We start from the raw sequence: 27,811 nt of genomic DNA on the forward strand, positions 1-27,811 counted from the left end.
CTAATGCCCTCTCTGGCATTGGGCTACCCGGGTCCTTCCCTTGGATCCTCGGGCCCCACTGAACAACTCACGACTACCTTAACTGGCTCCCAGAGGCTACCTGCGGCCTTACCTGGCTGACAAACTACCAGTGACGGAGTGCTCCAATAACCATACGCACCAATTAAGCCACACGCCCAGCCATTTCACTGACTCATGCACCCAACCAAAGCACTACTTGCCACTTCTAGCACCACAGGTGTCAATATCCAAACAATTTACCTGAGCCCTCTACCTGGCTTTAAACTACCCACCCCGGGTGTCCGTGAATGGGTCCATCTCCCCCATTCACTCCTTTGCACCATTCCTTCCACACCTTTTATTCCACACCATTTCTTTCACACACCACTACTCTCGCAGGCCTTTTGTGCTCACACACTACTTTCCTCGCACACCTCAAACACAATTGCTTTTGTCTCCCATACAACTCCTCACACACACAGCATCATCTAGCTAGCTGCTTTTCCCCTAAGACTCGTGCTTCCCCGTCATCCCATTAAACTAAGCACACCCTTTGTCATTATGAACCATCTAATCTCTCTACGTCCCCTCGAAAATACAAATGTCATTACTTAAATCTTGTCTTCTAAAGTCAGCTAAATTCCCTATCAATTATCCTAGCCCGCCCTCGGCTAGCTTCCGTGCCCCATGGAGGTAACCATCGCTGGCCCCCCATGTGCATGTCACTGCCATCCCCCTAATCTAATCCTCATGAGCCCGGATGTGAGGAATGGTACAACTACCATTCCCCCCACGCAGGGTACCATTCCCCAACACTACTGCTATTCGTCCACTATACTCGAGCCTCTTCATGCGGAAATACATCGCCATTACGGCTCGACCTTGAGAGGCCGAGCGATCCATGCAGATGGTTTGTCTACTGTTGGTTGGGTCCGTCCGGCATTTTCAATTCAGGGGAGGAGGCATTGAAGGGCCGAGGTTCACAGCTCCATCTCTGCGCGGGGCCTTGCGGTCCCACACACGATGGCCCAACCGCCCATGGTCGGAGCACCGCAGCCACCAGGGGGCGTAGCTCCGAACTCTCCTACGTCCCCTTGAACCTTGCCGATCGCCGCCACGGCGCGGCACCAACATACAGGGTGGGGGCCGGCACGAACCGTGCACGGCAGTCCTTGTGAAACCGCCGCGGCATCGATCCCTGCCGGTCCCCGCTGCAAACAACTCACCGAGGGCTCACGTCGGCTATTCGTCGTGCTAAACGCTACCCCGGTCTGCGTCGATGCTTGAGCCGCGTTCTCGCCACTCGCGACCCATTCCACACTCGCACACCGAGGCGTCCCTGCACCTCCCATACACTCCCTTCATTTTGTTACAGCACTCTCCTGTGCACACTCTTCCCTTACACACTCAGGTGCACACCACCCAGGCGCACTCATGCCATTCACACACTCCATTATCACATACCCTCGCGCACACCCTGGCGCACTCATACCACTTGTTGTGAAAAACCAGTCGGGTCCACAACTTTAGTCCATCTGGTGGTTTAATTCCATTAAGACCATGACATCATTCTGTAATACAGGAAATGCAATAGGAATAAGGTTTGGCATCACATGGGTCCATCCATAACATTCAATGCAAGCAAGCTTAATATTCTATGCAGGCGTACCGTTAGCGAGTCCACTAGATGTAACATGTCACAGGAGAAGTCCCCATGAGCACCGACCGCAGGGGGTCTTATAGCCGTGCCCCTAGCGGTGTCAGCGAGCAATGATCATCACCTGGGTTCAGCATTAGTACGAATACGATTTCACTACACCACTCATGCACACCGTTACACACGCTCTCGTTATGTACTCCGTAACGTCCACGGGTGTGCACTCTCCTGGTACACACCCAATAACACGCTCTGGTGTGCACTCCTGCACACTCTCTACAACATGCGCTGGTGTGCATTCTCTCTCACTCTCCTCGGCCATCGCACACTCTTTTTCCATACACCCTTCTCGTGCACATTCCGTCATACACTCGCGCTCCGTTGCACACTTCTTTTGCACACGCGCGCCATTCACCCTCGTACACTGTATAATGGACCTTCCACGACCGCCCGGGTTTCGTCTCGATCCCAAGCGTGCCAAAAATCTTTTCCCGCCAAACACATTCCCGCTCACCTTAGGGACATTTTTCTCCGGCAACACCACCTGCAAACTTTTATTGGGGTTAGCAAGCCCGACATCACGATGCAAACACAGACTTTGCGCGGAATTCCATTTTTCCTCCCACGATTCATTTCCCGATTCTATCTCTGCTGTCTCTTCGGCCCCAATCATTTCTTTTTCAATTTGAATTATTTCTTTTTCTAGCTCGACAACCGCCAGCGCGCAACAAATTTTATTTTCCAATTCGGCGGCCATCAGCTCTTTTACACCCCGATTCCCGATTTCTATTCCCTCAGACAATTTAGCCGCGCTCTGCTCTACCCTGCTCTCCATGTGCTCCTCGCACCGCGTTACCTCGTCGTGTACCAATGCGACCTCCTCGCCCAGCTTACGCCTTTATGTCCTCCCCCATCTCTTTTATTTCTTTCTTTGATGCCACTCTCATTTTTTCCAATTCCCGGGTGGATTTGTCCCCCATTTCCTTCAATTGACCACCCATTTTGTGTTCCAATTTTTTCATATCGCATCTTGCTTCTTCCCTCATTTCCTTCAAGTTATTCTCTTGGGTGTCCATTTTCCCATTTATTTTATTTATGTCATTCTTTTGGGCGTCAATTATTTCCCTTTTTGATTTGTCCCCCATTTCTTTCATTTCTTTGGTGGCTTTGTCACCTTGGGTGTCCATTTTTGCCTTCATTTCCTTCATTTCTGCCATGAATTGCATCATGAGTGAAGACAGGTAAGAAACCGCTGGCACCGCGGGCTCGGCTCTCGCCGCCACGTGCGAGGTGCCGCCATTTTCTACCCCTGCTGCCGGCCCCTCATCAATGTCCTCCTCTTCTCCCAATTCTTCCCGTGGGTCCTGGGTCATTAATTCCTCCTCATCTACCTCATCCTCTACCCCCACCGGCATTCGACGCTTTGGCTAGTCATGGCACGAATTTAAAATTTTGAATTTTAAAACGAAATTTCGGTCGCTCGTGATTTTGGGCTGAATTCGTCCAAAAAAAATTAGTTAGGGTTCCAAATTCCACTCCCGGACACCAACTGTTACTGCCAATATGTAAAATTGGTGTCCAAAATTTTGTCTAAAAATTTTGCCCCAGGTTCCAAATCCCACTCGTGACACCAATTGTTGCGGTTCTATGCCACCCTTCTTCCCCTTACCAAGGGGGGATTAATCCCCTTGTCTTTGCTGGGCTTGGCGGAACCGAGGCTTGATACATCCCTTCCGGACAAACGTGGAGTAGGGTCTCGGGATCACTTCTCGCTCGTACCTAATTCCCCGCGCTGCCACGGAAGCGAGGAGGCAAGCCTCGCATGAACCACGTGTGGTTTGAGTACGCCGAGCGGATTGAGTACCATGTGGTCCGTGCAGTTTTAATTAGTGGGACCCGATTTGAGCGGTTCTACCCGTACCACGCTTAGCCAATGAATAAACCACAGGAACGGTCGAATGGAAGAAAGGAAGAACACAGGTTTAATTATTCCCACACATATGCACAATGATCGGGGACACAGAGACACAGAGCAGCCTTAGACAATCTTATCTTAAAGTCCCAGACAACGGGCCTGTCTCACTCACACAAGGAATTGCAGATGGGTAGATGGTCAGCCAACGCTTCGACGTGGTCGTCCAGAGATGGCCTCCGTCCGGCTCTCCACGGTCCCGGCACGTCCCGTGAAGATGGTAGCAGGTGATGGCAGGAACCCGTAGCGCGTCTCCCGAACAAGGCAGATGACGAGGTGGAACGGCAAAGGGCGGGACTTTTAGCGTGGCTGGCGATTACTCAGCCGTTCTCACTCGCGCGACTTAATGCGCTGTATATCGGTGCATGTGCATCTGGCTGTGCCCGTGTGTCTGTACAGCTCTCGAACGTTGCCAACTCCTCTTCCCCGATCCTCTGAGCTGGTTGGTGCGCGCGAGTTCTTTGACGCTCTCCACTTGCGAGTCCTCTGTTCAACAGCTTTCCCGCGTGAGTCCTTGTGCAAGTCCTTCACCACTAGTCCTTTCGTGCAAGTCCTCTTTCTACTGCCGTGTGCGTGCCAGTCCTTTAGGCAGCAGTCCTTTCGTGCAAGTCCTCTTTCTACTGCCGTGGGCACGCCAGTCCTTTCATGCAAGTCCTTTAGGCAGCAGTCCTCCCGTGCTAGTCTTCTCAAGGGCTTTGCGCAGCGGGTTTTATAGCTGTGCCCCCCCGAACCTCCTGGAACACTCTCGACCCTTCTCACCACGCACTGTGATGCAACACCGCCGTCACCACCTCTGAGCCCTGATTGGTGGCTCGTGCTTACCTTCAGCGCTTCTGCTGCTCCGCCCTCAGCTCCGCCCCGGTCCTCCTAGCCTGCCTCGTGTTAACTCGCCCAAAATGAACCAACGTTAGCGCAAAATAAATTGAGGCTACAGACGTTGGATAATCAGTGGCAGTAGGGCCTATTCTCCTGACACTATTTCAACGCAGAACTAACAATGGAAAAGAACTAAGCTCACAAATACTAAGACATAACTATACTATCGCGAGGCTACATTTTTCTTGTGTGACTAACGATGGGGGGCACATTTTAACCTTTATTAGACTCACTTTACAAACTCAAAACCGCAACAATACGTTTTGTTTAACATCCCCTCTCCCCAAAACAATAAATGAAAAAGAAAGTAAGCCCCAACTGTCAGAGAATTAATTTTGATATATCTAGGAATTAAAGGAGAAAAACATCATTTAAGAATAAGAATAAAAGCTTTAATGCAGTAAAACAGAAAAATCTTTCCCAAAAAAATTTCCCCAAAATATTCCTGGATCTGGAAAAATATCCTGAGCTTCACCAAAAACTAATCAATTCTTCCTTATCGCAAGGGCAATCATCCCACCAACTTTCATCCAAATCCGTTCATAACTTTTCCAGATATCTTGTTCACAAACACACGAACACACGAACACACGGACAGACATGATCGAATGCATTACTCCCTGGCGGGAGAAAAAAGGTTCCATCCCAGACACGGACACGGACACGGACACGGACACACACACACACACGCACACACGCACGCACACACACACACACACACAGGGACACACACGGACACACACACATGGGAACACACACACACACTCACAGGACACACACACACACACTCACGGGACACACACACACGGGACACACACACATACACACACGGACACACACACTCACGGGGACGCACACACTCACGGGGACACACACACGCACAAACACACACACACCATTCAAGCTTATGGAAAGTTACGAGGAGCGGCAATTTGACATCTCACCCCAAGCGTCATTTTTCCTCGATACGCCACTGCTCCTGTGCACCTGGATCTGTTTTTATAATTCCCTCCAGAATGTCTCGATGACCACAGCATTTGACCACAAGAACCTGATACCAACTGTAAAGCATGATGGGGGAAATGTTGTGGTTTGGGGCAGCTTTGCTGCATCAGGGCCTGGGCAGCTCACCATCATAGAATCCACTATGAATTCTTCATTGTACCAGAGGGTGCTTGAGGATAATGTGAGGCCATCCGTTTCAACAACTGTCGGAAAGTTGAAACTCAACCGAAGGTGGACCATGCAACATGACAATGACCCTAAACATACCAGTAAATCCACCAAGGAATGGCTGAATAGAAAGAAATGGAGGGTTCTGGAATGGCCAAGTCAAAGCCCGGATCTAAATCCCTTCGAGATGTTGTGGGGACATTTGAAACGACCTGTGCCTGCAAGAAACCCCTCAAACATCGCACAGCTAAAACAAGTGAATCCACTTGGATTCCGCCCAGGTTGGCACATGGAAATTATGATGTAGCATAATTATCATCTCGGGTCAAGATTTGAAATTATGCCATGGTTTTTGTAAAATTGCTACTAGTATTCACATTATGTACTTTTCTTTTGATTTAAACATCCATAAATACAAAACAAATAGTTTTGTAATCTTAAAAATTTATTAAATGTACAAAAAATGGCCTCTGGGTCCTCTGGGTCATTTGGGTCCTCTGGGTCATTTGGGTCCTCTGGGTCATTTGGGTCCTCTGGGTCATTTGGGTCATTTGGGTCCTCTGGGTCATTTGGGTCATTTGGGTCATTTGGGTCCTCTGGGTCATTTGGGTCCTCTGGGTCATTTGGGTCCTCTGGGTCATTTGGGTCCTCTGGGTCATTTGGGTCCTCTGGGTCATTTGGGTCCTATATTCCTATCCTATAACATATATATCCTATAACCTATCCTATATATATCCTATATCATATAACATATATCCTATATATCCTATAACATAACATATAACAAATATATCCTATATTATGTACTAGCGAGCGGCCGCGTACCAGCCAAAGGGGTAGCCCATGGTTAGCCTAAATATAGATTTGATGACGTCATGTTTACACATCTGAGCGACAGAAACTGTCTACACATCTGAGCGACAGAAACGTCTACACTGTTGGAGCTTCACTTTTGGAGAGACAGAAATTCCCAGGCAAACGCTATAACGCACCAGGTTTACAACCTGTGCGTTAATAATTCTGCATGGAGGAGTGGGCAAAAATTTCTCCCAGTCGAAGTCAGAGACTGGTAGACAGTTATAAGAAACGCCTACTTGAGGTTGTTTCTGCCAATGGGGGCAATACCACCTATTAGAGCCAAGGGTGTACTTACTTTTTCCACATGCGAAATTTGCATTTATGTTTATTTAAATTATATAATGGGTGACAAAATGTAAATGTTTCATGATATTTGTTATATTATATCACCTTTATCTCTCAATATTGTTGAAATGAAGATCAAATAGCTGTATGTTGAAATATGTTAAAAAAGTCAAAACTTTACATGGGGTGTACTTACTTTTTCACGTGACTGTATATAAGGTCTCACAGCTGACAATGCATATCATAACAAAAACCAAGCCATGAGGTCGAAGGAACTGCCTGCAGAGTTCAGAGACAGCATTGTGTCGAGGCACAGATCTGGGGAAGCCGACAAAAAAATTTCTGCTGCATTGAAAGTTCCAAAGAGCACAGTGGCCTCCATAATTCTTAAATGGAAGAAGTTTGGAACAACCAGGACTTTTCCTAGAGCTGGCCCCCCGGCCAAACTGAGCAATCGGGAGAGAAGGGCCTTGGTAATAGAGGTGACCAAGAACCCGATGGTCACTCTGGTTGAGCTCCAGAGATCCTGTGTGGAGATGGGAGAAACTTCCAGAAGGACAACCATCACTGCAACGCCACCGATCTGGGCTTTATGGCAGAGTGGCCAGACGGAAGAAAAAACAGTTCAATCTTGGTTTCATCAGACCACAGAATCTTTTTTCTCATAGTCTGAGAGTCCTTTAGGTGCTTTTTTGAAAACTCCATGCGGGCTTTCATGTGTCTTTCACTGAGGAGAGGCTTTAGGCCACACTTTAGGCCACGAATCCGCTTTATTAAACTTGTTTTCAGAGTAAGATTACGATTTTACTCGCAGTGTTAGTGTGAGAAATTTCTGAGGAGATCCCAGAGATTCAATAGCTCAGTGGGCTGTCACCACGTAAGTGATGAGGTCCATGGGTTTGAGTCCCGGCTTGGGTCAGAATTTTTTCATACTATTCCGACGCAGGAATTTGCTTCCTGTTTATTAAAATTTTATATATATTATATATTATATATTATATATATATATATATATATATATATATATATATATATATGTATATATATATATATATATATATATATATATATATATGTATATTGCAATGATTTACCATAGTTCTCATGTCACTTACCACTCGTAGGCCACGATTCCATTTTATTGAACTTGTTTTCAGCGTAAGATGTCGATTTCTCGGTGCAGATGAATTGAAGGTGCCAACAACATAAAACTTCAGTGAAGCTCCCACCATTTGCCAGTTAATGATTTCATATATAGCTGGCGGATCTCCGTTTTCATCAAAGCTCACGGTTTCTCCAAGGTTGTTTAAAAAACGAACTTTCTTTAAATAGTACAGCAACTGAAATGATGCAACAAAGTGTGTCGTCACTATAACATCACATTAACCATCTGTAGATATTGTTAAACTGTAATTGGTAGCACGTGACTTAAAAGGGAGAAATGGGAGAAAGTTGTGTTGTAAATGCAAGTTTAACAAAGGTTTACAAAGAAAGACATTTGGTCAAAATACGACCTTCAAGACAAAGAAAGACATTTGGTGATCATTCAATTCGCCTTCTGTATGAGACCGTCTGCATGTAATCGAACATCTGAGGTCTTATTCGTTCGTCTGCAGCACAAAGCTGTGGGGTAGCATCATTGGCTGAGCGTGCAGCTGTGCTGATCATGCAGTGCCCCCTGCTGGTTAGGGCAGGAATTTGGAGAAGATGGCTTGGAAAAGAGTATACATACCTCTGAGCCATCCTCTCAGCCCATAATATCTGAGGTGCATATATTTAACCCTTGGATGCAGTGATTGGGCCTCGGAGGCCCACAAGGTTTTTTTGTTTGCAAAAACTATGCAGTACAATTTTTTTTTGGGAATGAGCCTCATTTTCACCGACTTTCATGTTGTTACATAAAATTCAGTGACATAAAAAATTAAAAAAATTCATTCAGGTTCGTGGGAAAATCTTCATTCTTCACTTGTAACCAGAAAATCCGACACGAATGCAGGCCTGGGGCCTTCGAGGCCCCGCATAAATGTTGATTGTACTACTATGTTATATCATTATTTTCTTGATATGAGCCTCATTATATGCTCCGATAACTTGGTTACAAATAATTCAGTGACAAAAATATGAAAATTTCATTCAGGTTCGTGGGAAAAGCTTCATTCTTCATTAATAACACTAATGCAGGCCTGGGGTATTAGAGGTGCCTCAGAATTTTTCTTGTGTTATATCCATGTTATATATATATATTGCTTTGCATCGACTTGGATTGAAAAGGGATATGAAAGAAAAAAAAATCTAAAAAAATCTAAAAATGAAAAAAACATCACACGAATACATCCGTTGGGCCTCCGAGGCCCAATGGCTGCGTTTATGTAGGATTTTTGACGCCTGCATTAGGCTGGTCCACAGATATATGTAATATTTAATACTATTAATCATCCATGCTCCACAAGGCTGCCCTTGTTCCTATGTTTATAAGGATCATATGGACCAAATATGAGGTCCATTAGAACTTATTTAGAGGTTGCTCAAAAAATAACATTTTTTATTCATCCTGTTTTTTTTCAGATGGCAGAAATTCGCAGCTCTTCCACGGTTTGGTTGCTGGGCAAGTCTGAAAAGGAAATAATATGTGGGAGACTACCAACCAAAGGACACACATTGCAGAAAATGGTGTACCATCACATACAAGAACACCATACAGTTCGTGAAAGTGCCAAACATAGTGTACAAGCTGTGTGTGCATACTGGGAGAAAGCACGAATTCCAGTGCAGAGAGTAGATTCCTGTGAGCGCCAACTTTTGAAGTTGTGTGATGCCTACAAACTGGTAAAGAAAAATAGAACCAAGACATTCGAAAACTATACAGTGAAGGAGCAGATGTTCAAAGATGATCTTCAATCCCTCATTGATATCTCACCAAATGATGCGCTTGAGAAAATGATGAATGAAGAAGACAAAGCATTCCTTATCATGCAGCGTGAGGATCCCTCAAGTTCACGTATGGGATCTGTGGACAACACCCTGGCAGTGAAGGAGAACAGAAAGCATATCAGGCTTGAGAATGAAGATAAAAGAAAGAAGAAACATGCTGCTGAGACTCTAACAGCACTGCAATCTGTTCCATCAACATCGGCTGTGGTTGATGATGATGATGAGTCTGAGATTGAAAGCTCCGATTCAGGGGACAATGAATTCAAACTCCAAAGTCCATCTTCTGCCAAACAGGTGAAAAAGGCTCCCATCAAGATGATCACTCCAGCAATAGTGGCAACTCTGGACAGAGTAAATCTCTCAGATCGGCGTGCTATGTTTGTGGCCAGTGCTTCTGCACAATCTCTTGGTCAAACCATTGAAGACAAGTGCAAGCCAACAATAATAAATAATTTGAGTAATTGAAAATAGATAATTATCTATGAATTGATGTATGATGCTAAAAATTCTGTATCTTATTATTCATTAAAATTTGTCAACATTTTGAGCAACCTCTAAATATTGTCCAATCAAGCTCAAATTTTCAACACAAACTACTTTCTTCAATAGGAATAGGGGCAGGCTAGTGAAGATATGAAAATCCAATCTTCAAATTATTGGATCACCCTAGCCTGCATTTAAGGGTTAATAGCATCGATCTTCCAGGTGTACCAATTAAAACACAACTTGGGTATGTTTAAATTGCATCATGTAATCTCTATTTTAATTACTAGGTCATTTAATTACTAGTACTTTAATTACTCCCTACAGGAGCGGCAGGAAGTACAGCATGTTATTATATTATTTGGGGTATATAGATTACATTAGATCTAGGCTCGTATCTGTGGTGGACACGATAACCATAGATTGCCTCAAGGATGTCGGATTCCTGCAGATTTTTTAAAGTTTCATGTTAAACAGCAGTAGTGACTGTTTAAAAAGGTAATAATATGTGTTTGTGGTTTATATATAAATATATTTTTACTTCTTGCAGGGTTGCCCCCACCATACGCGGTGATATGCTATTTATACTTGTTAACATGGCATTTGTTGAAGGAGGAAAATCCCCTGGGGAGAGGGGATATTACTAGTATTAATATTGTTTTGTAATAACATTAAGATTATGCGATTATCCATCGTGTTGTTATTACTTTTGTTATTATAAGCGGGCTTGGAAAAACGCCATTATGAGCTATCTTTACATGGGTATACACCTTAGCATTGATTTCGCCCAAGGTGGAAAACCCCTTAATGAGGGGAGCAAATTAAGTCGCTACAGACTCCGTCATGTGACCTTTAGTCATCCTGTCAAGTGTGGTTGAGATTGGAAAAGTAACGACCGAAATTTTCACGGTTGGACAGACAGAGACAACCTATTGCGTATTTTTGTATGTCAATGATTCTTACCCATCCCCAGCACCTTACTCTCCTTCAGGTTAGGCGGAATCTGCCAATCTTTTGCCCAATGTATGAAAGCATCTAAACGTTCCTGAGTGTCTATGCCATTCCCTCATCCACCCAATCAGGAAGTTCTTCATAGAACTCTAATAAATGTGTTCAGCATGACCTAGCTTCAGTATTGTAAAAGTTAAGGCCCCTGTGAGGTTCGAACTCATGACCTCTGGTTTACAAGACCAATGCTCTAACCCCTGAGCTAAGGAGCCAGTGGATATGGACGCCACAGTGACTTCATTTCCTGTCTCCTTTGACGACTTTTAAATTCCAATGTTCTCATCCTGTACGGTTTTCACTTGGATATTGTGCAGATTAATTTATCCAAGCTTCACCTTGTTGTAACATCCAGATCTGTATGCCAAGCAAATGATAGAGCAGATGTCTATCCGTCTGAGAAACCCCAACCCACATGAGATTAAGCTGTAAATAATGGGATAATAAACTCAATGAAGGTGAAAAATAGATATTAGGCCGGCAGCCCAGAGCATTTTGGTCAAACGAACAAGGTACCAATATCCGAGTTCAGAAACATTTATTGTGTAACCCAACATATTCAGATATGGATGTCTTCCGGTGTGGACCCCTGCTGCGTGGGGCCCCTGGGGCCCAAAGAGGGGGGGGGGCAAATAATGGGCTGGATAAAACATTGGGGGTACCACATGAACCCAAGTGGAAATCAACAGGTACATCTCACAGAGCACAGAGTGACCACCGGCAGACACATTTGCCTCTGCATAGGCCCCTTCAAAGGGTCCCAAAATTTGGGCTGGATTAAACATCGGAGGTACCACATGACACCAAGTTAAAATGAACAATTGCACCCGACTAAGTATAGAAAACCCATCGCCAGGCAGATTGTCTGCTGCATAAGGCCCGCCAGACACACCCCAAAAGTTGACCCTGGGGGCACTGTGGTAGAATTGGCCGAGAACATATATCAAAAGTACCACATGAAACCAAGTGGAAATCAACAGGTACATCTCACAGAGCACAGAGTGACCACTGCCAGACAAATTTGCCTCTGCATATGCCCCCCAGACCCCCCTCAAAGGGTCCCAAAATTTGGGCTGGATTAAACATAGGAGGTACCACATGAAACCAAGTTGGAATGAACAACTACACTCTCCTAAGTATAAAACACCCATCGCGACAGATTGTCTGCTGCTTAAGGCCCGCCAGACACCTCCAAAAAGTTGACCCCGTGGACACTTTGGTCGAGTTTAGTTGGCCTAGAACATATATTAAAAGTACCACATGACACCAAATGGAAATCAACAGGTACATCTCACAGAGCACAAAATGACCACTGCAAGAGAGCCTCTAAAAAGGTCCACAAATTTGGGATTTTTTTTTTTTTTTTTTTTTTTTTTTTTTGTATACAATATCGAGGCTCGTGAAAGAGCGAACATTAATCACACAGAAAGACAAACCGACACATAAAACATATAACATAGGGAGCGGTAGACAAGATGGGGAGAGAGGGGGAAGGACACAAACACAACATTTGAGAGCAGGGACCGAGAGACATGGAGACATCGAGAGATCTGAGAGAGGGCGAGGGCTTTGGGGGGGGGGGGCGTGGGAAGGGGACAGTGGGAGAGGTATAAAACATATGGACACTGCCAGGACTTCCAGGAAAGAAGTTGGAATTTCAAACAAGGTGGATCTGGGGTGAATTAGCGGGGGTAGAAAAGATCAAGGTTTTGGATGGGGGAAGATAAGAGATGGTGGTGAACAGCTGTTTTAAAGACCTGGAGGGAGGAGTGGGATTGAAGGGAGTGAGGGAGTTTGTTCCAGAGGCGGGAGAAAAGAGGAATGAAAGAGTGAAGGTGAGCGGAGAGCCGAGATTTCGGCAGTTTAACCATCAGAGGGTTGCTGGCAGATCTTGTGCGACCTGTAGGAATATTTGGGGGACAGAGCACAGAGAGAGCTGGGGGTGCAAGGCCGGAGAGGAGTCGGTAGAAGACAGAAAGACCACCTACCTGCCTGCGGTGAGTGAGTGAAAGGCCCTCAGAGATAGCTTCATCGCGGGAGATTCCAATAATTCTGAAAGCTTTGGTTTCAACAGCGTGAAGCCGAGCTAGGTGTGAGGCAGGAGCACCGGCCCATAGGGGAGAACAGTATTCCATTGAGCTGCGGATGAAAGCCTTGTATGTGGTGAGGAGCTCAGGTGTGCCGAGGAAGGACTTCGCACGACGGAGGATGCCCAGTCGGCGACAGGCTTTGGAGGCCAGCTTGGAAATGTGGTTTTCCCAAGAAAGATCATGGCAGATAGTGAGACCCAAAATCTTGAGCGACAGAACTTCTTGGAGAGGATTGTTGAGAAAGTAGATGGGAGGGTTGTCCAGTCGATCTTTTCGGAGAGACATAGTAAGAGTGTGAGATTTGTCAGGATTGAAAGACATGTTCCACTTGTTTGACCAGTCTGTGATTTTGTCCAGGTCTTCAGAGAGTGAGGAGGCAGCAGACTGCCGATCTGAGGGAAGAGGAATGGAGCGGCAGAGAGTGGAGTCATCAGCAAAGAGATAGAGAGGATTTTCGAGAGAGTCAGAGAGATCATTGATGAAGACCAGAAAAAGCACGGGGCCCAGAACACTGCCTTGGGGAACTCCAGCCTGAACAGGAAGAGGAGATGAGAGAAACCCATTCAGGGCCACACGTTGACGACGACTAGAGAGGAAGTCCGCCAGCCATGCGTGGAGATTTCCATGGATACCAAAGGAGGAGAGTTTGGTGAGCAGAGCGGGGTGCCAGACCGTGTCGAAGGCACGTGATATGTCGAGGGAGACAGCTCTAATTTCCTGTTTGGCATTGAGGACCTCCATCCATTGTTGAGACAGCAGAAGCAGCATGTCCAGAGTAGAGTGACCTGGTCTGAAACCAAATTGATGATCAGAAATCAAGCCATTGGAGAAGAGGAAATATTTCATATCAGAAGCAATGATGGATTCCATGACTTTGCTGATAATTGGGAGAAGGCTGATTGGTCTGTAGTTGCTAGGATCTGTTTTTGCACCTTTTTTGTGCATGGATTAAACATGGATGGATTAAACATTGGAGCTACCACATAATATACAACCAAGTTAAAATGATCAATTACAATCTACTATTAAGTACAATATATCTATCGATTGTCTGCCACATAAGGCCTGCCGGATCCCCCCCCACCCCCCCAAAAAAGAGTCCCAAAATTTGAGCTAGATTAAACATACCACGTGAAATCTATTTTACATGACATCCAACAGAATTTACAATATATATGCTTAATGCATCCAATGAGTAGATCACTATCAGAAAATCCTTATGATTCTTGAGAGGGTTAGATCTCTGTTTCACTTTCCGAGTCATCACTCCAAGCATTTTTGGAATTTGAATCATCGTCAGACACATTAGCAATATCTTGTTGGTCACTCTCGAGATCCTCTATACTGTCCTCCTCTTGTTCCCCTTCCTGGAAAAGATAATCTGGCAGGGCAGGTCCCAAGAACCAGTCTGGGGTATAGCACCCGTTCTTTTCCTTCCATCCGTAGTTCACAGGATCCAAACCATGTCCTGGATGTGCCGAGTCAGCATTTCCCCAAAGGATGCTAATGAAGTGTGCCCGTTGCAATTTGTTGTGTACAGTCTTTGCACAAGGTGGAAGAAGTGCGCAGTCAACCTTCTTCACATTTGACATCGGGTTTTCCTGAAACAAGATATGTATGGATTCAAATTTAGTTATCCACAATCAATTTCAATTCATGCTGAACTATTTGTATTCAAGATGCCCTTTCGTTTTTCAAAGTCAGTGTTTCCTCAAGTCACCACTTGGATAACACTTAGCTATTTTCTGAAAATTTACTCTCTTCAAAAAGCTCCCTTTGTGGGCATATCTGCTGTCGGGTGCATAGAAAGAGGATTTCACCATAATGCTAAAATATAGCCCCAGAACAAATTAGTGATGCAATAATATACTAGTTTAGTTTTCTGAAGTTATGTCGATTCATTCCCCTTCCCTCAATGAAATTATTTCTTTGTGAAAGACTACTTAAACAATAGAAATAGCATAGGTATACTAGTACCTTATCCATTTTCCCAGTCATCTGACACAGTTTTACGCGTCTGGCCTCATTGACATCCTTCACCTCACCCTTCATGCCATACAAGGAACAAACAAACTCTTCTGCTCTACTCTGGTCTGGTTGATCTTCAGAAGCTACTCTGCCGAAGAACTGGATGAGTGGTCCTTCTATGTCTTTCTCTAGAACTTCTAGAGGCTTCCTTTTACCCTTCCTGTAGAATGCAGTGGTGAAGTCAGAGCTGATAAATGCATGAAGACCTGGCATGGCTGCAGCTGGCAAGCAGAATAAAAGAGTGTTGTGTTCCTGGAATATTTTGTCCAAGACTAGTTAAACAACCTATGTCGATCAGGTAGCCTAATTGTGCAACAGTGCACATGCCTAGCTGAGCATAGCCTAGCCTAGGCCTATATTATATAGTAGACCTGCTTTCATTATCTGATCAGATACATTTAGTCACAAGAAACAGTTCCATGCCATTTCCATGACTTTTTAACAGTAGGCCTAATCTATGATGCCATTATTCTATTTTACATGTAAGCTCATAAACCTCAATTTACTTACATTCATCTCGAAGAAGATCCTTCTATCTTTAACAACAAGACATGGCCTTGACCATTGTTGACTCTCAAAGCAGATGTTAAAAGCTCTGCTGCCACCTATGTTTCATTACAAAGGCTGTGGCGCCCTCTTTGGAAGTGCAGACTCAGATTGTCTGGTGCTCTCTACGCAGAGGAAAATTTGTCTGGTAGTGGACATTCTGTGCTCTGTGAGATGTACCTGTTTATTTAAACTTACTTGCAATTATACCATACCATAGTGTCCACGGGGTCAACTTTTGGGGGTGTCTGGCAGGCCTTATACAGCAGACGATCTGTCCAGCAATGGGTTTTTTTATACTTAGCAGAGTGTAATTGTTCATGTTAACTTGGTTTCATGTGGTACCTCCTATGCTTAATCCAGCCCAAATTTTGGGACCCTTTGAAGGGAGTCTGGGGCGGCCTATGCAGAGGCAAATTTTTCTGTCGGTGGTCACTCTGTGCTCTGTGAGATGTACCTGTTGATTTCCACTTGGTTTCCTGTGGTACCCCCAATGTTTGATCCAGCAGTAGTGTATATATGTTGCTTCTGGGACACTCTCATTTTCCCATTGACTTACATGTTAATTTTTCCCCTCCCTCATTGCCCCTAAACACCTCTATTTCTCTCACCCTGTTCTTTACGAACCTTCTAACCTTTTGACATGTTATCCTTATTCATTAGACCACTTAAACAATGGTCCTTCTGTGTGAACCTGTGATCCTTCTGACCTTATGGACCTTTTAACCTTTTACTCTTAATATCATCTGGTGAATCATCTTTGGCCCACTCAAACAACGACCCTACAAATATTTGTTTATGTGTGGGAAATAATTTAATTCTCCTACAACTCTCCTCACCGTCTAATACATTAACAAAAAATATGTTTGAGTTTGGTTCTTTCTCAAGATATTTTAACTGAGCTAAGATAAAATGGTAAACCTCCCTCAATGTTCTTGTTTGAGCGCCTCCAGTGCCACATACCATTTTAAAATTAAAGTATATATTTTCCTGGCAACCATCAAAGTTTTCCGTCCCCTCAAAAATATTTCCATCTTTTTTACCCAATTCACCGGTATTTAAATTAATTCTCTTATTTGTTTTGTAAATTTTTTTACCAGTTGTCTTTTCAATTATACCTATTTGATATTTTTCACATTCGTTATGTTTACCATTTATATACCAAGGTTGATTACACCTCCACTCTTTAGTCTGGTTGGTACTTGGTTCGATCATTTATATAATAGTAAAAAGGCGGCGGTAGCCCGTTAAAATCCCTAACCCCCCTTTTTAACTTATCACTTATATACTTATATAACCATAAGGGAGACTATCAATTCCGTTTTCTAAAATAAACCTCTTATCATCAAAAGCCCCCAATGCTTTCTTATTCACCTCTTCTGAATATAATTTATGTTTATAACTTCTTATTCCATGAATCTTTCTAAACTCTTCTTTCTTTGTTGTTAAACAGTTATAATAATCCTTAAAGTTTATTGTTTCTTTAATGACATTTTTCTTTATGCCTTTTAACTTCTTATCAGTTTTTTCAACGTTATTCACAATGTATTTATAAGCATAAGCCTTAGACCTCAATCCCACAAATTCACTCATGACATTTCCTCCTAATTCATCCTTAAACTTTCCAATCACCTTTTTATTTTTAGAAGAGAACAACTCACTCTCTGGACTGTAATTACTAGTGTCATAGATATTAATGTCCTTTTTCATGTCTGAATAAACATCATCAGTATTAATTTGCAAAATAAAACTATCTGTATCCATATAAAGTAGATTAACATCATTTTGATATTTCTTCCTCAAGTTATCATAAAAGTAATCATACATTAATGACTTTGATAAATCAAGAATTGATGTTCCAATATAAATAGGTTTGTTCATTTCAATACTCTCTTTAATCAAATGGATCGCACAAAAGTTCTCAGTAAAGACCTCAGCTCTAGTAAAACTCGGTCTATTAATTAATTTTGATGCTTGTTCCCAAGATGTTGATAGTCTGATATTTTGTCTTTTCCTCACATTCTCCATGGTCTTACCAAAGACCGCATTATTCATCAATTTATAAAAGTCTTTCTCAAAATCTGTTTTTGACTCTGTTCTTCTTTGTGTATTAAAATCAATGTACCCCTTCAACCAATGACTTTGATTGAACTTTAGAACCCTATGGATCTTCTCTACTCTTAGACCTTTTGATAAATATTGTCGCAAATTTCTTTGGTGTAGAACATAATTTTTCTTGTTATATAATGTAGTAAGTAATTTTTCTGTTGATTCACCTATATTAAATGATTGTTGATAATCACTTAACCACTCCTTCTTTGGACTTTCCTTTTCACAAGCAAATGGGAGATCTTTGTGTAGGTTATGAAGTTCCTCTGGATATTTCAAATCGACCTCAAAATAATAACCAACCTTTGAATCATCCAATTCTTTTTGTGTAGAGATACATACATCTTGTAAAACCTTTTTGTAATCTTTTTCCTTTACCCATCTAAGTTTTCCATAAGGAAGAGCCTGAGACATTGCCCAGCCATACAGGTTGTTCGCATCATAATAAATCAAGTAGGAGCTCTCTACCGATGGATCATAATTTGGAATGTACTTGTTATTTGCTTTAGCATATCTCTTTGAACAGACTTGTGAAATTCCTCCTCTCTTTGCCTTTTCAATCATCAAAAGCATATCAACATCGGTTAGCAAATCCAAATCTTGTTTTGTCATTTTTAACATCGCGCTCCAAGCCAATCCAGGAGCAGTGTAATAGTGAGCAGGATCCAATCCATATCCAGAATGACAGATTGTTCTGAAAGCCTCAAACACATCAGCCAACAAAAGCACATCAGTTTTGAGGTACAAATCGTGATACTCACCAAGATTCTTAATGTTATATTTTTTCCAAACATTTTGTGCGTGTACATAATCTTTATCAGATATATGACTATTATTTAATTTGTTATAGAAATTTTCTTTTAAAGGAAGTTGTGTTTCATTGAATCTCTCAAATGAGTCCATATAGTCATAGGGGTAAATTCCCTTTTGTGTTAGAAAATCTTTATCTAAAAAATACTCTGAAAGACATGGAAACTCTTTTAGATTTTGAACCAAGTTAGCCAATGGACTTGCCATGAATTTAAATGTATCAATAAATCTGATATGAGTAATAGGAGATGTGTGAATTGTTTTTGTGAATGAAATGTATTTCTGATCTGTGTTTGGAATTGCTGAGATACTTCCAGAAGTCTTTGAGAGTTCCTTGATAAATAGATGTGTATCATAATGAGCGTTGTTATGAAGAAAGACAGGAATGAAAGAGGGGAGTTGATAATTAATATTACAACTTTGATGAGCCGGACCTCTATATTTACCAGTGAGATGACAATGGTCTCTAACCTTTCGACCTTTACCAATTTTCTCCTCACAAATATGACAGTCATTGTTTTTTATAAATTCCCTTTTTTCTTTACTTGTTAAGGACATTGGTTTATTGGTTTCTCTCATTATCTTGGTTAATCGAACACAGTCTTTTTCTAGTCGTTTCACAAACTCCTCTGGGGTATTTGAGCCTCTATACATCTATAACTTGTTATATTTATCACCAACGGATGATTTGATATAATAACAAAAACCACAAGGAGTATGTTTTTGATATTTATTTGTGTATGATTCTTTTGGATCTGGAGAAGCAGTATCAATTTTTTCTAAAATACTTTCAAAATCAGCATATATAACAAATGGATGTTTTATTGTTTTCTTTTCATCTTTGAATGTGATCTTTGAGTCTTTTTTAGGCATGTTGATTACCGTTGATTTATGTTCACCACAATAATTTGAATGTTTATCTAATCTTTCTTGTGTATGGAAGAAGTTAAGACAACGCATACAAATATATATTTTATTTGTTCTTTTACATACTTGTGGTTTTATTAATTTTGTAATATCTTTGATGTATGTATAATGTGAATTTTCCTCTGAATTAAAATATCGAAGATTAATATGAGTTTGTTTACAATTGTCAGAAAGCTTTAAAACCTGAATGTTGTTTGTTTCTGTTCGACCATAAACATTAACTGATAAATTATTCATCTTTTCAAATTTAGGAATATCATTTAAAGTCATCGGAAACTTTAGATCTTTCGTATTTAATGTATTCTCATATTTTTTATAATGAGATACTCTTTCATCATGAAAATGTGGAGGATGTAAGTGTGCTAAAATAGACCAGAGAAAACATTTATTGTCTTTATTTTTGATGTTGATAACTGCTTTTCTATTTTTGATAACACTGGGTAAATCAATGTAAGAAGAAGCTTTTAGAGGATCTGATTTAAGAATATGAATCTCTATGTAAATAATTTTTCCTATATTGAATCCACTTCCTACGATTGAATTATCCACATCTTGCTCTTGTTTAATAAGTTCATCATAGACTCCTGATGTTTTAAAATCTTGATATGAAGATATAAAGTGTGGCTCAGTTCTCATGTATGGTGTATCTATAACTCCTTTATCCTTTGTCATTTCTAATTTTACCCCCATATAAAATTTAAGTGGTTTCATTTCTTTTAGTGTTTTTTTCAATCAATGTTTGAACAGCAGGTTTGACTATTTCTACAGCATCAACTATAGACTTTGGTTCGGGAGGTTTGAAGTTAAAGATTCGAATCCTGATATGTCTTTTGAAAGCACCATCAGTATTTTTAATAGTAAACAATTTTGACAAGTGTTTGTTAGTTTGAAGATGGGCTTTAAACCCCTTCTTGAGGATGGTTGTTTTACAGACCTTACAATGTTTTGTTTTAGGTGGAAGAGGGGAAAGTTTGTTAAGAATGTTGTATGTACGTTTTGCGGTGAGAATATGTTGTTTATAATATTTTACTTCCTTCTCGCAAGTATCACAATAAACCATATTTATAGCGTGAGAAAACGTGGTGTTTTATATATATCACTGTGCTTAAAATAAAACACTTTTGAGCTTTACAGCTCCGTTTTATATATATCGCTGTGCTTAAACTAAAACACTTTTTCACTCAGAATCATCGAAGTCATAACTATCACATGAATACTCAGAATCATACTCAGAGTCAACAATAAAGCTACTCTCATAACTATCATTTGAGCACAAACTGTTAGTATCATAACTATCATCTGTGTTCAATGAAATACTATCATCACCATCGTCTGAGTTCAATGAAATAGTAAAATCTTCACTGCTGTAATGACTCATATTTAATTAGCAGAAAAAACCTTTCCATCTATACCAATATACTTTCTTTCATTAACGGATTCAATCTCTACATTTTTAATATCAAAAGTTATCTTTAAATAATCTCTAACTATCATAGAACGAAATGACATTTCACCAGAAATATTAACATCATTCATTTTACTTAGATCTACACCCTTTGGATTATTAAAGTAAATACAAATTTCTCCACGAGTATTGTTGATGGTCTTATCATTCTTTTTCAAAGTATCGTGGTCAATCACCTTTTCAAGCTTTGAATAAATTGCCAGGAGTAGAGGAGAAACTTTTGTTAGATTTACTTTAATGGATGTCTTTCCAGGTATAGTTAGAGCTCTTCCTTTAAATGAAATAGAGGGGCTCATGTTATTTTCCATAACTGGTTTTACCCAAAAATTTCCATATTTATCTTGGTTCAATTTAACATCTTTGACATATTTTTCTATATCTTTCACGGAAGTAGAGATTGATTGAAATTTGTCTTTTGTGCTTTGAAACATTGTATTTATTAATGAATAAACTTGCGTTTAGTTTAAGTAAAAATTTACCATATAAATATGATAAGTTCTGAAGGATATTTAGAATTTCCAGACTCTCCATATGATAAATTAGAGAATTGTCCGGCTTGTGATAGAGTGGGGCTTAATAATGAGGGTTCATATAAACAATGTATTTTCTGTGATTTAATTTTAATTAATGATAATAAAAAATATAAAAATATATATAACTCTTTTAAATTAGAACCAAAAATGAATTACTTTACAAGATTAATAAGAGAGATGAATGTTAAGTATTGTGATGATAATACACCATTTCTTTCAAGGGAAGAGACTATTTGTATTGAGGAAATGTATAAGGGTTTAATGATATTTATTATTCAAAATAATTTTAATGGAAATGTTAATACAAGATACTATATAAATAAAATAATGAATTATTTTGAAATTAAACCCGAACTCAGGATAAAATATAGAGTTTCTAAAATAGCTCAAAAAAAGTTAGATGACTTGTTTTCCAAATATATAAATGAATGATTTTTTACCCATTTGGGAAAATAAGATAAAATTTAATAACCATAAAAACATTCCAAATTCATTGAGATGTCTCATAGTTGGTTCAAGCGGATGTGGAAAAACCTGTTTACTTTTAAAGATGCTCCTTGGTCCTAATTTTTTAGATTATGATAATTTAATAATTTTTACAAAGTCTAGTTTTCAACCCGAGTATCAACTACTCTCACAGGGTTTTAATGCAGGTCTTAAAAAGAAAGACATTATCGGTTTATTTAAACTTCAAAACAAACTAAATGATTATAATATTGAAGATATAATACAATTATTTTGTGATACACAGAAATCAAATTCGAAACCAAAACCCATAACTTGTATTCTCAGTGATAATACGGATGATATACCTTCACCTCAAGATTTAGATAAATCAAAAAAGAACCTCGTCATCTTTGATGATTGTGTTAATGAGAGAAACCAAACAGTAATGGATAGCTACTATACAAGAGGGAGACATTCTTCTTGTAATTGTATATATCTTAGTCAATCATATTTTCAACTCCCTCGACGCTCAATAAGAAACAATGCCAATACTTTTATTTTATTTAAGTTAAATTCAATAGATGTAAATAATTTTTGGAGAGATAATTGCTCTACGTTATGTAGTAAAAAAGAATTTGAAAATTATATGAAACACACGATTGAAAAATATAAATATATTGTTGTGAAACAAGATGAGATATTAAAGGATGTATTTTTATTTTAAACATAATTACATATATAAATGATAACTATTATTATTAATCTTGTGGGTAAATCTGCTTCAGGAAAGAACTTTCATAAATCTAAACTCTTGAATAGTAAAAATGAAAAGATTGTAAGTTTTTTTTTAAAACACCCTATGATTCGTTGTGTGAGTACTACAACCAGAGCAAAACGACCAGGAGAAGTAGAAGGGAAAGATTATTACTACATTTCAATGGAGGAACATATGCGATTGAGGAACGAAGGTCAAATATTTGAGGAGGTCTCTCTTGGTTCTACAAAATATTCACATTGTAAGAGTGAGTTAAATAAAGTAAAATCTAATGGTCTTGGGATTTTAGAAACTAATCCTGAAGGAATGAGACAAATTATTAAACAATTGTGTGGTGATGGAGTTAAGATTTTATCATTCGGTTTTGATATCGATGAGGAGACTCAAAGCAAACGTATGAAAAGCAGAGATACAAGTATTAGTGAAGAAGAAATAACAACTCGTATTAATACCAATAAAGAATTTGATGAAATATGTAAAGAAAAGGCTTTATTTCAACACATTTACTATAATGACAAAGAAAAGTAAAATTTTCCCATTGACCTTTACAATTCATTAAATGATATTTTTCAATAAATAAATACAGAAAATGAATACCGAAGAAAGAGTAAGAAAGTTTAAAGAACATCAAGAGTTGGTTTCAAAAGTTGTAAAGCAACAGGAAGAGATAAAGAAGAAACGGAGACAGAAACTAACTGGTGAAGAAGCCTTTGAAAGAAAACAAGAGAAATTTTTTAAACCGCTTTTAAAAACTCAACACCCTACAGTTCCCACGGTAGAATTTACTCCGAAAAAACTTCAAATGCTCAAAGATTTTAGTCAGATAACAAAACAAGAACTTGGAAAATTAGAATATAATGATGAAGAATTATTTCAGAAACTTGAGGAGGTAAATCAACCCCCTAATTATGTAGTGGAAGCTCTTCAAAACAATGAATATTTGGCAGATTCAAAAACCAGAGCAGGTCTCATTCCAACAGAAGAACCAGCAGTGTTCCATCTTGTGAAAGAAAAGGTATTGATATTTAATGATGAATTGATGTTCTTGAGTTCTACTCAACCAAATGTTAAATTAACTCCAAGATTAATGTTTCTTCTAACAAACCCCGGATTCAGCGGTTCAAAATATTTTGAGGAACCACTTGATATGGAAAGAGAGGAAGATAGGGTATATATTGAGTTGCTAAATGAACTTGATTATGGAGTTTCTGTTGCTGGTAAAAGTAAGAAGAATGAGAAGGAGAAACATATTATTGATGCTTTAAGTAAGCTTGGTTCGGGTGTTAGTTTTCTTCCAAATGACCCATCACAATTAGTTAATAGGCTATTATTGTTGTTAGGTAGTAAGAAGGCTGGAAACAACAATTGTTTTAATGAATCCTCAGCCATTTTAGATCAGTTGATGAATATGAAAATAATTAATAAATGTCAATACAAAGATATTTTATTAGATATTAAATAAGATGAGAAGCACAATTCTTAGTTTTAATTTCACAACAAGCGATTACACAGCTTCATTCCCTTACCCACTACAACTTGACCCCCTTACCTCATATGAGGCATCTTTATTGTCGATGGAAACTTATAATACCTTGTTTAATATCACAAAGAAAAACAACAAGTTTAGTTATAATCCAGGAAGTGGATATAAAACTATAACCGTTTCACCTGGAGCTTACGAGATTTCTCAAATATCTTCAGAAGTCTCTCGCCTTATGAAAGAAAAAGGTGATGAACCAAAAAATATTGTAATAGATATTCAAAAACACACTTCAAAATCAACTATTAAACTTAAAAATAATTATAAAGTTGATTTCACGATTGAAAATTCGTTCAGAGAGCGATTGGGTTTCTCTTCAAAAAAGATTGAAACTAACGGGACGTTTTACTGTGATAATGTTATCCAAATATCCTCCGGTATAAATTCAGTATTAATTCATTGTGATTTGATTGATGGTGCTTATAACGATGGAATAAGAACAAATACAATATTTTCATTCAGTGCATACTCAACCCCGATTGGTTATAAATTTAATATGGAACCAAAAAATCTTGTCTATTTACCTGTGTCAGGAAAAACCATATACAGAGTAAATTTGAGGATAACAGACCAAGATAATCGTATGATATCCTTTAATGATGAAATTATATCCATCAGAATTCACCTACGTGAAGTTTTTCAATAAATAAATAATGGTTATTGTGAGAAAACACGAGTTGGGAAAATATAAAATAATTACAGGGGAGGGCATGTACCATTCACCATACTATACAAGGTATGTGGGTAGAGGATACTATAAACCAAAGAGACAACGGGGTGTGGGTCATCAATTTCGAAATAAAGGAGATGGGATAATTGATACTCTAATGGGTATTGGTTCAACCATCCTTAAACATAAAGACCTAATTGGTTCAACTGCTTCTGCCGGGGGCTCCGTTGCGGGTGCTATAAAGAGTATAAAAGATGCTCAAAAGGAGTCTCATAAATTACAAGCAATCAAAGAAATAAAAAAAGGTAAAACTCAACTATCTTCACAAGAACGACAAAAAATCATTAAAATACTTGGGTCAGGGTTTCAACGATTTTAATACTATATAAATACAAGTATGGAAGCGATTGATAGTATCTATGATTTGGATGATACAATTATCATTTCAAACTCCACAAAAAAGGAAGACTATTTTAAGGTAAATGCTATAACAGGAACAGACTGGAATTCAAACGGCACAAAAAGTTTTGAAATAAATAATCAACAAACTTACTTGAATATAGCTGATAGTTTCTTGCTGTGTAAATTTAAATTCACTAAGGCTGCGAATAATACTAATGCTACACTCGTAAATGATTTCTTCTGGAAAATGTTTGATAGTGTTCGCCTGTATATTGGAACACAAGAGGTTGAAGCGGTTGATTATGTCTCTGCTACATCTGAAATGATGAAATTTACCCTATATTCGTTTGGTGATAGAATGGGTAAAGGAGCTGTTGAAGGTTTTATTCCTGATATGTCAACGGGTACAAACACAGACCCTGGTTATAGTCAAAGGAAGGCAATGTATAATGATGACACAAAACCAGAGAATAGTTTTACCGTAGCAGTACCTCTGAATGGTATATTTGGATTTTGTGATTATGACAAAGTTTTGTATGGTCTTAAAATTAGATTTCAACTACAAAGGAATGATAATGTAAATAGGTTGCTTTTTGGGGTTGAAAATGCTTTTGGAGACAACAATAAATTTGTTATTAATGATTTGTGTTGGTATATCAGTGAATATACTCCTAATCTTAAAACGGAAGAGATGTTAAATAGAAGACTTAACTCAAGGAAACCGCTAAATGTATCATACCTTAAAAGAAGATGTCAACACGTTAAACTGGAACACACTACCTACACTTGGAATTTGGGTGTTCTTCAAGGAAAGCCACGATACCTCTGGCTCATTTTTAAAAAACCAGATGGAGAGGATGGTACAAATAAGAATAATGTGCTGAGTGATAATGCTAAGGTGAAACAACTTCGGGTTTCTCTTGATGGCACATTTTATCCGCGAGATAGATTGGAAATTGATTGGGAAAAAAATGATTATGCGGAAGCCTACAAGTCCTACCAAAAGGTGTGTGAAAGCAACGGTAATAATGATCCTATTTTGGATATGGTTGCGTTTCAAAAACTTTATACAATCTACGCAATTGACCTGAGTTCTCAAAAGGAAACTATAAAGTCTAATCGAGTGGATACTTCTCTATACATTGAAAGAGGGGAGAGTGAAGAAGTTAATGCATATTGTTTGCTTTTGGAGGAAACAGAATTACAGATTAATACAGATAATGGTGTTATGATTAATATCACATAGGTTTTTTCTCATAAATAAATGGTTGGGGTATATGTTAATCAAATCAATCTTAATAAATTAACATCTTGTATTCAAAATCAAAAGCCTTGTATTATTAATGTTAATACAATTCAAAGAAAAGGAGCTGTAAGAATTGATGTTTTACTCACACACACACAAGTAAAAACACTAAATGATGTTGGATCTCTTAAAATTAAAATGACGAAACCTATGTTAAAGAAATATTCAATAGACGAGTCAAGAGGAGGATTTCTCCCATTTCTAATTCCTTTATTTGCTGGTTTAAGTGCGGCGGGAGCATTGACTGGTGGTATTTCAGCAGCGGTAAAAACTGCTAACGAAAGGAAGGCACAACTAAAAGCTCAAAAAGAATTGGAAAGACATAACAAGGAGTTGGAGAAACAAATTAGTGGAAGTGGTGTAATTGTAGATTTTGCTCAAAAACTTGAAAGTCTACCTGATAAAGCGAGATTGTTGGTTGGAGATATGCTTTCCTCTATCGCTCAAGCGGGTGTTAAACTAACTAAACGGGGTAATGGATTGTATCTTTCTCATAAATAAATGGATAAATGGTTTAAACAATTTGGAAAGAATACAACGTCAAATATAGAACTAGCTAAGTATTGTAAAACACTAAAAATTGATAATGTGGTTATTTGTATGAGAGATGAATTAATACATATAAATAAGAATACAAAGAATATTATTATGAATTTAGACACACAGAATGGTTCTCATTGGGTTTGTATAGTCAGGATAAATATTATTTTGATAGTTATGGTATGCCACCACCTGTTGAAGTAATACAATTCTTACAGAATGGTGTTTATCAAACATTTCAAGTTCAAGAAATTAATTCTAAATGTTGTGGTCAATTATGTTTATATGTATTATTTCAACTCAACAATAATGAAAATTTTTATGATATCATTTTTAATCTAATATAAATGACTTATGTTGGAAAAGATGGTTCTATCTTTGGA

At 39.2% G+C, this 27,811-nt stretch overlaps 1 protein-coding gene and 1 non-coding gene across 2 annotated transcripts in view; both read right to left on the reverse strand.

The window, feature by feature from the left end:
- LOC137424087 (extracellular calcium-sensing receptor-like) overlaps positions 1 to 27,811 on the reverse strand; it is a 105,918-nt gene that overhangs the window by 19,477 nt on the left and 58,630 nt on the right. The window contains exons 6-9 of the mRNA XM_078773661.1: positions 15,308 to 15,579; positions 14,583 to 14,931; positions 11,903 to 12,012; positions 7,937 to 8,161 (exon numbers count right to left, since the gene is read on the reverse strand). Of these exons, the coding sequence (XP_078629787.1) occupies positions 7,937 to 8,161; positions 11,903 to 12,012; positions 14,583 to 14,931; positions 15,308 to 15,579 (956 nt within the window). The remainder of the gene's footprint in view (positions 1 to 7,936; positions 8,162 to 11,902; positions 12,013 to 14,582; positions 14,932 to 15,307; positions 15,580 to 27,811) is intronic.
- On the reverse strand, positions 11,383 to 11,455 carry TRNAT-UGU (transfer RNA threonine (anticodon UGU)). The gene has a single exon. It is a non-coding gene; the product is annotated as a tRNA-Thr (tRNA).

The sequence above is a fragment of the Myxine glutinosa genome, chromosome 3 (genome assembly GCF_964187855.1).
Source record: "Myxine glutinosa chromosome 3, kmMyxGlut1.1, whole genome shotgun sequence".
NCBI lineage: Eukaryota > Metazoa > Chordata > Myxini > Myxiniformes > Myxinidae > Myxine > Myxine glutinosa.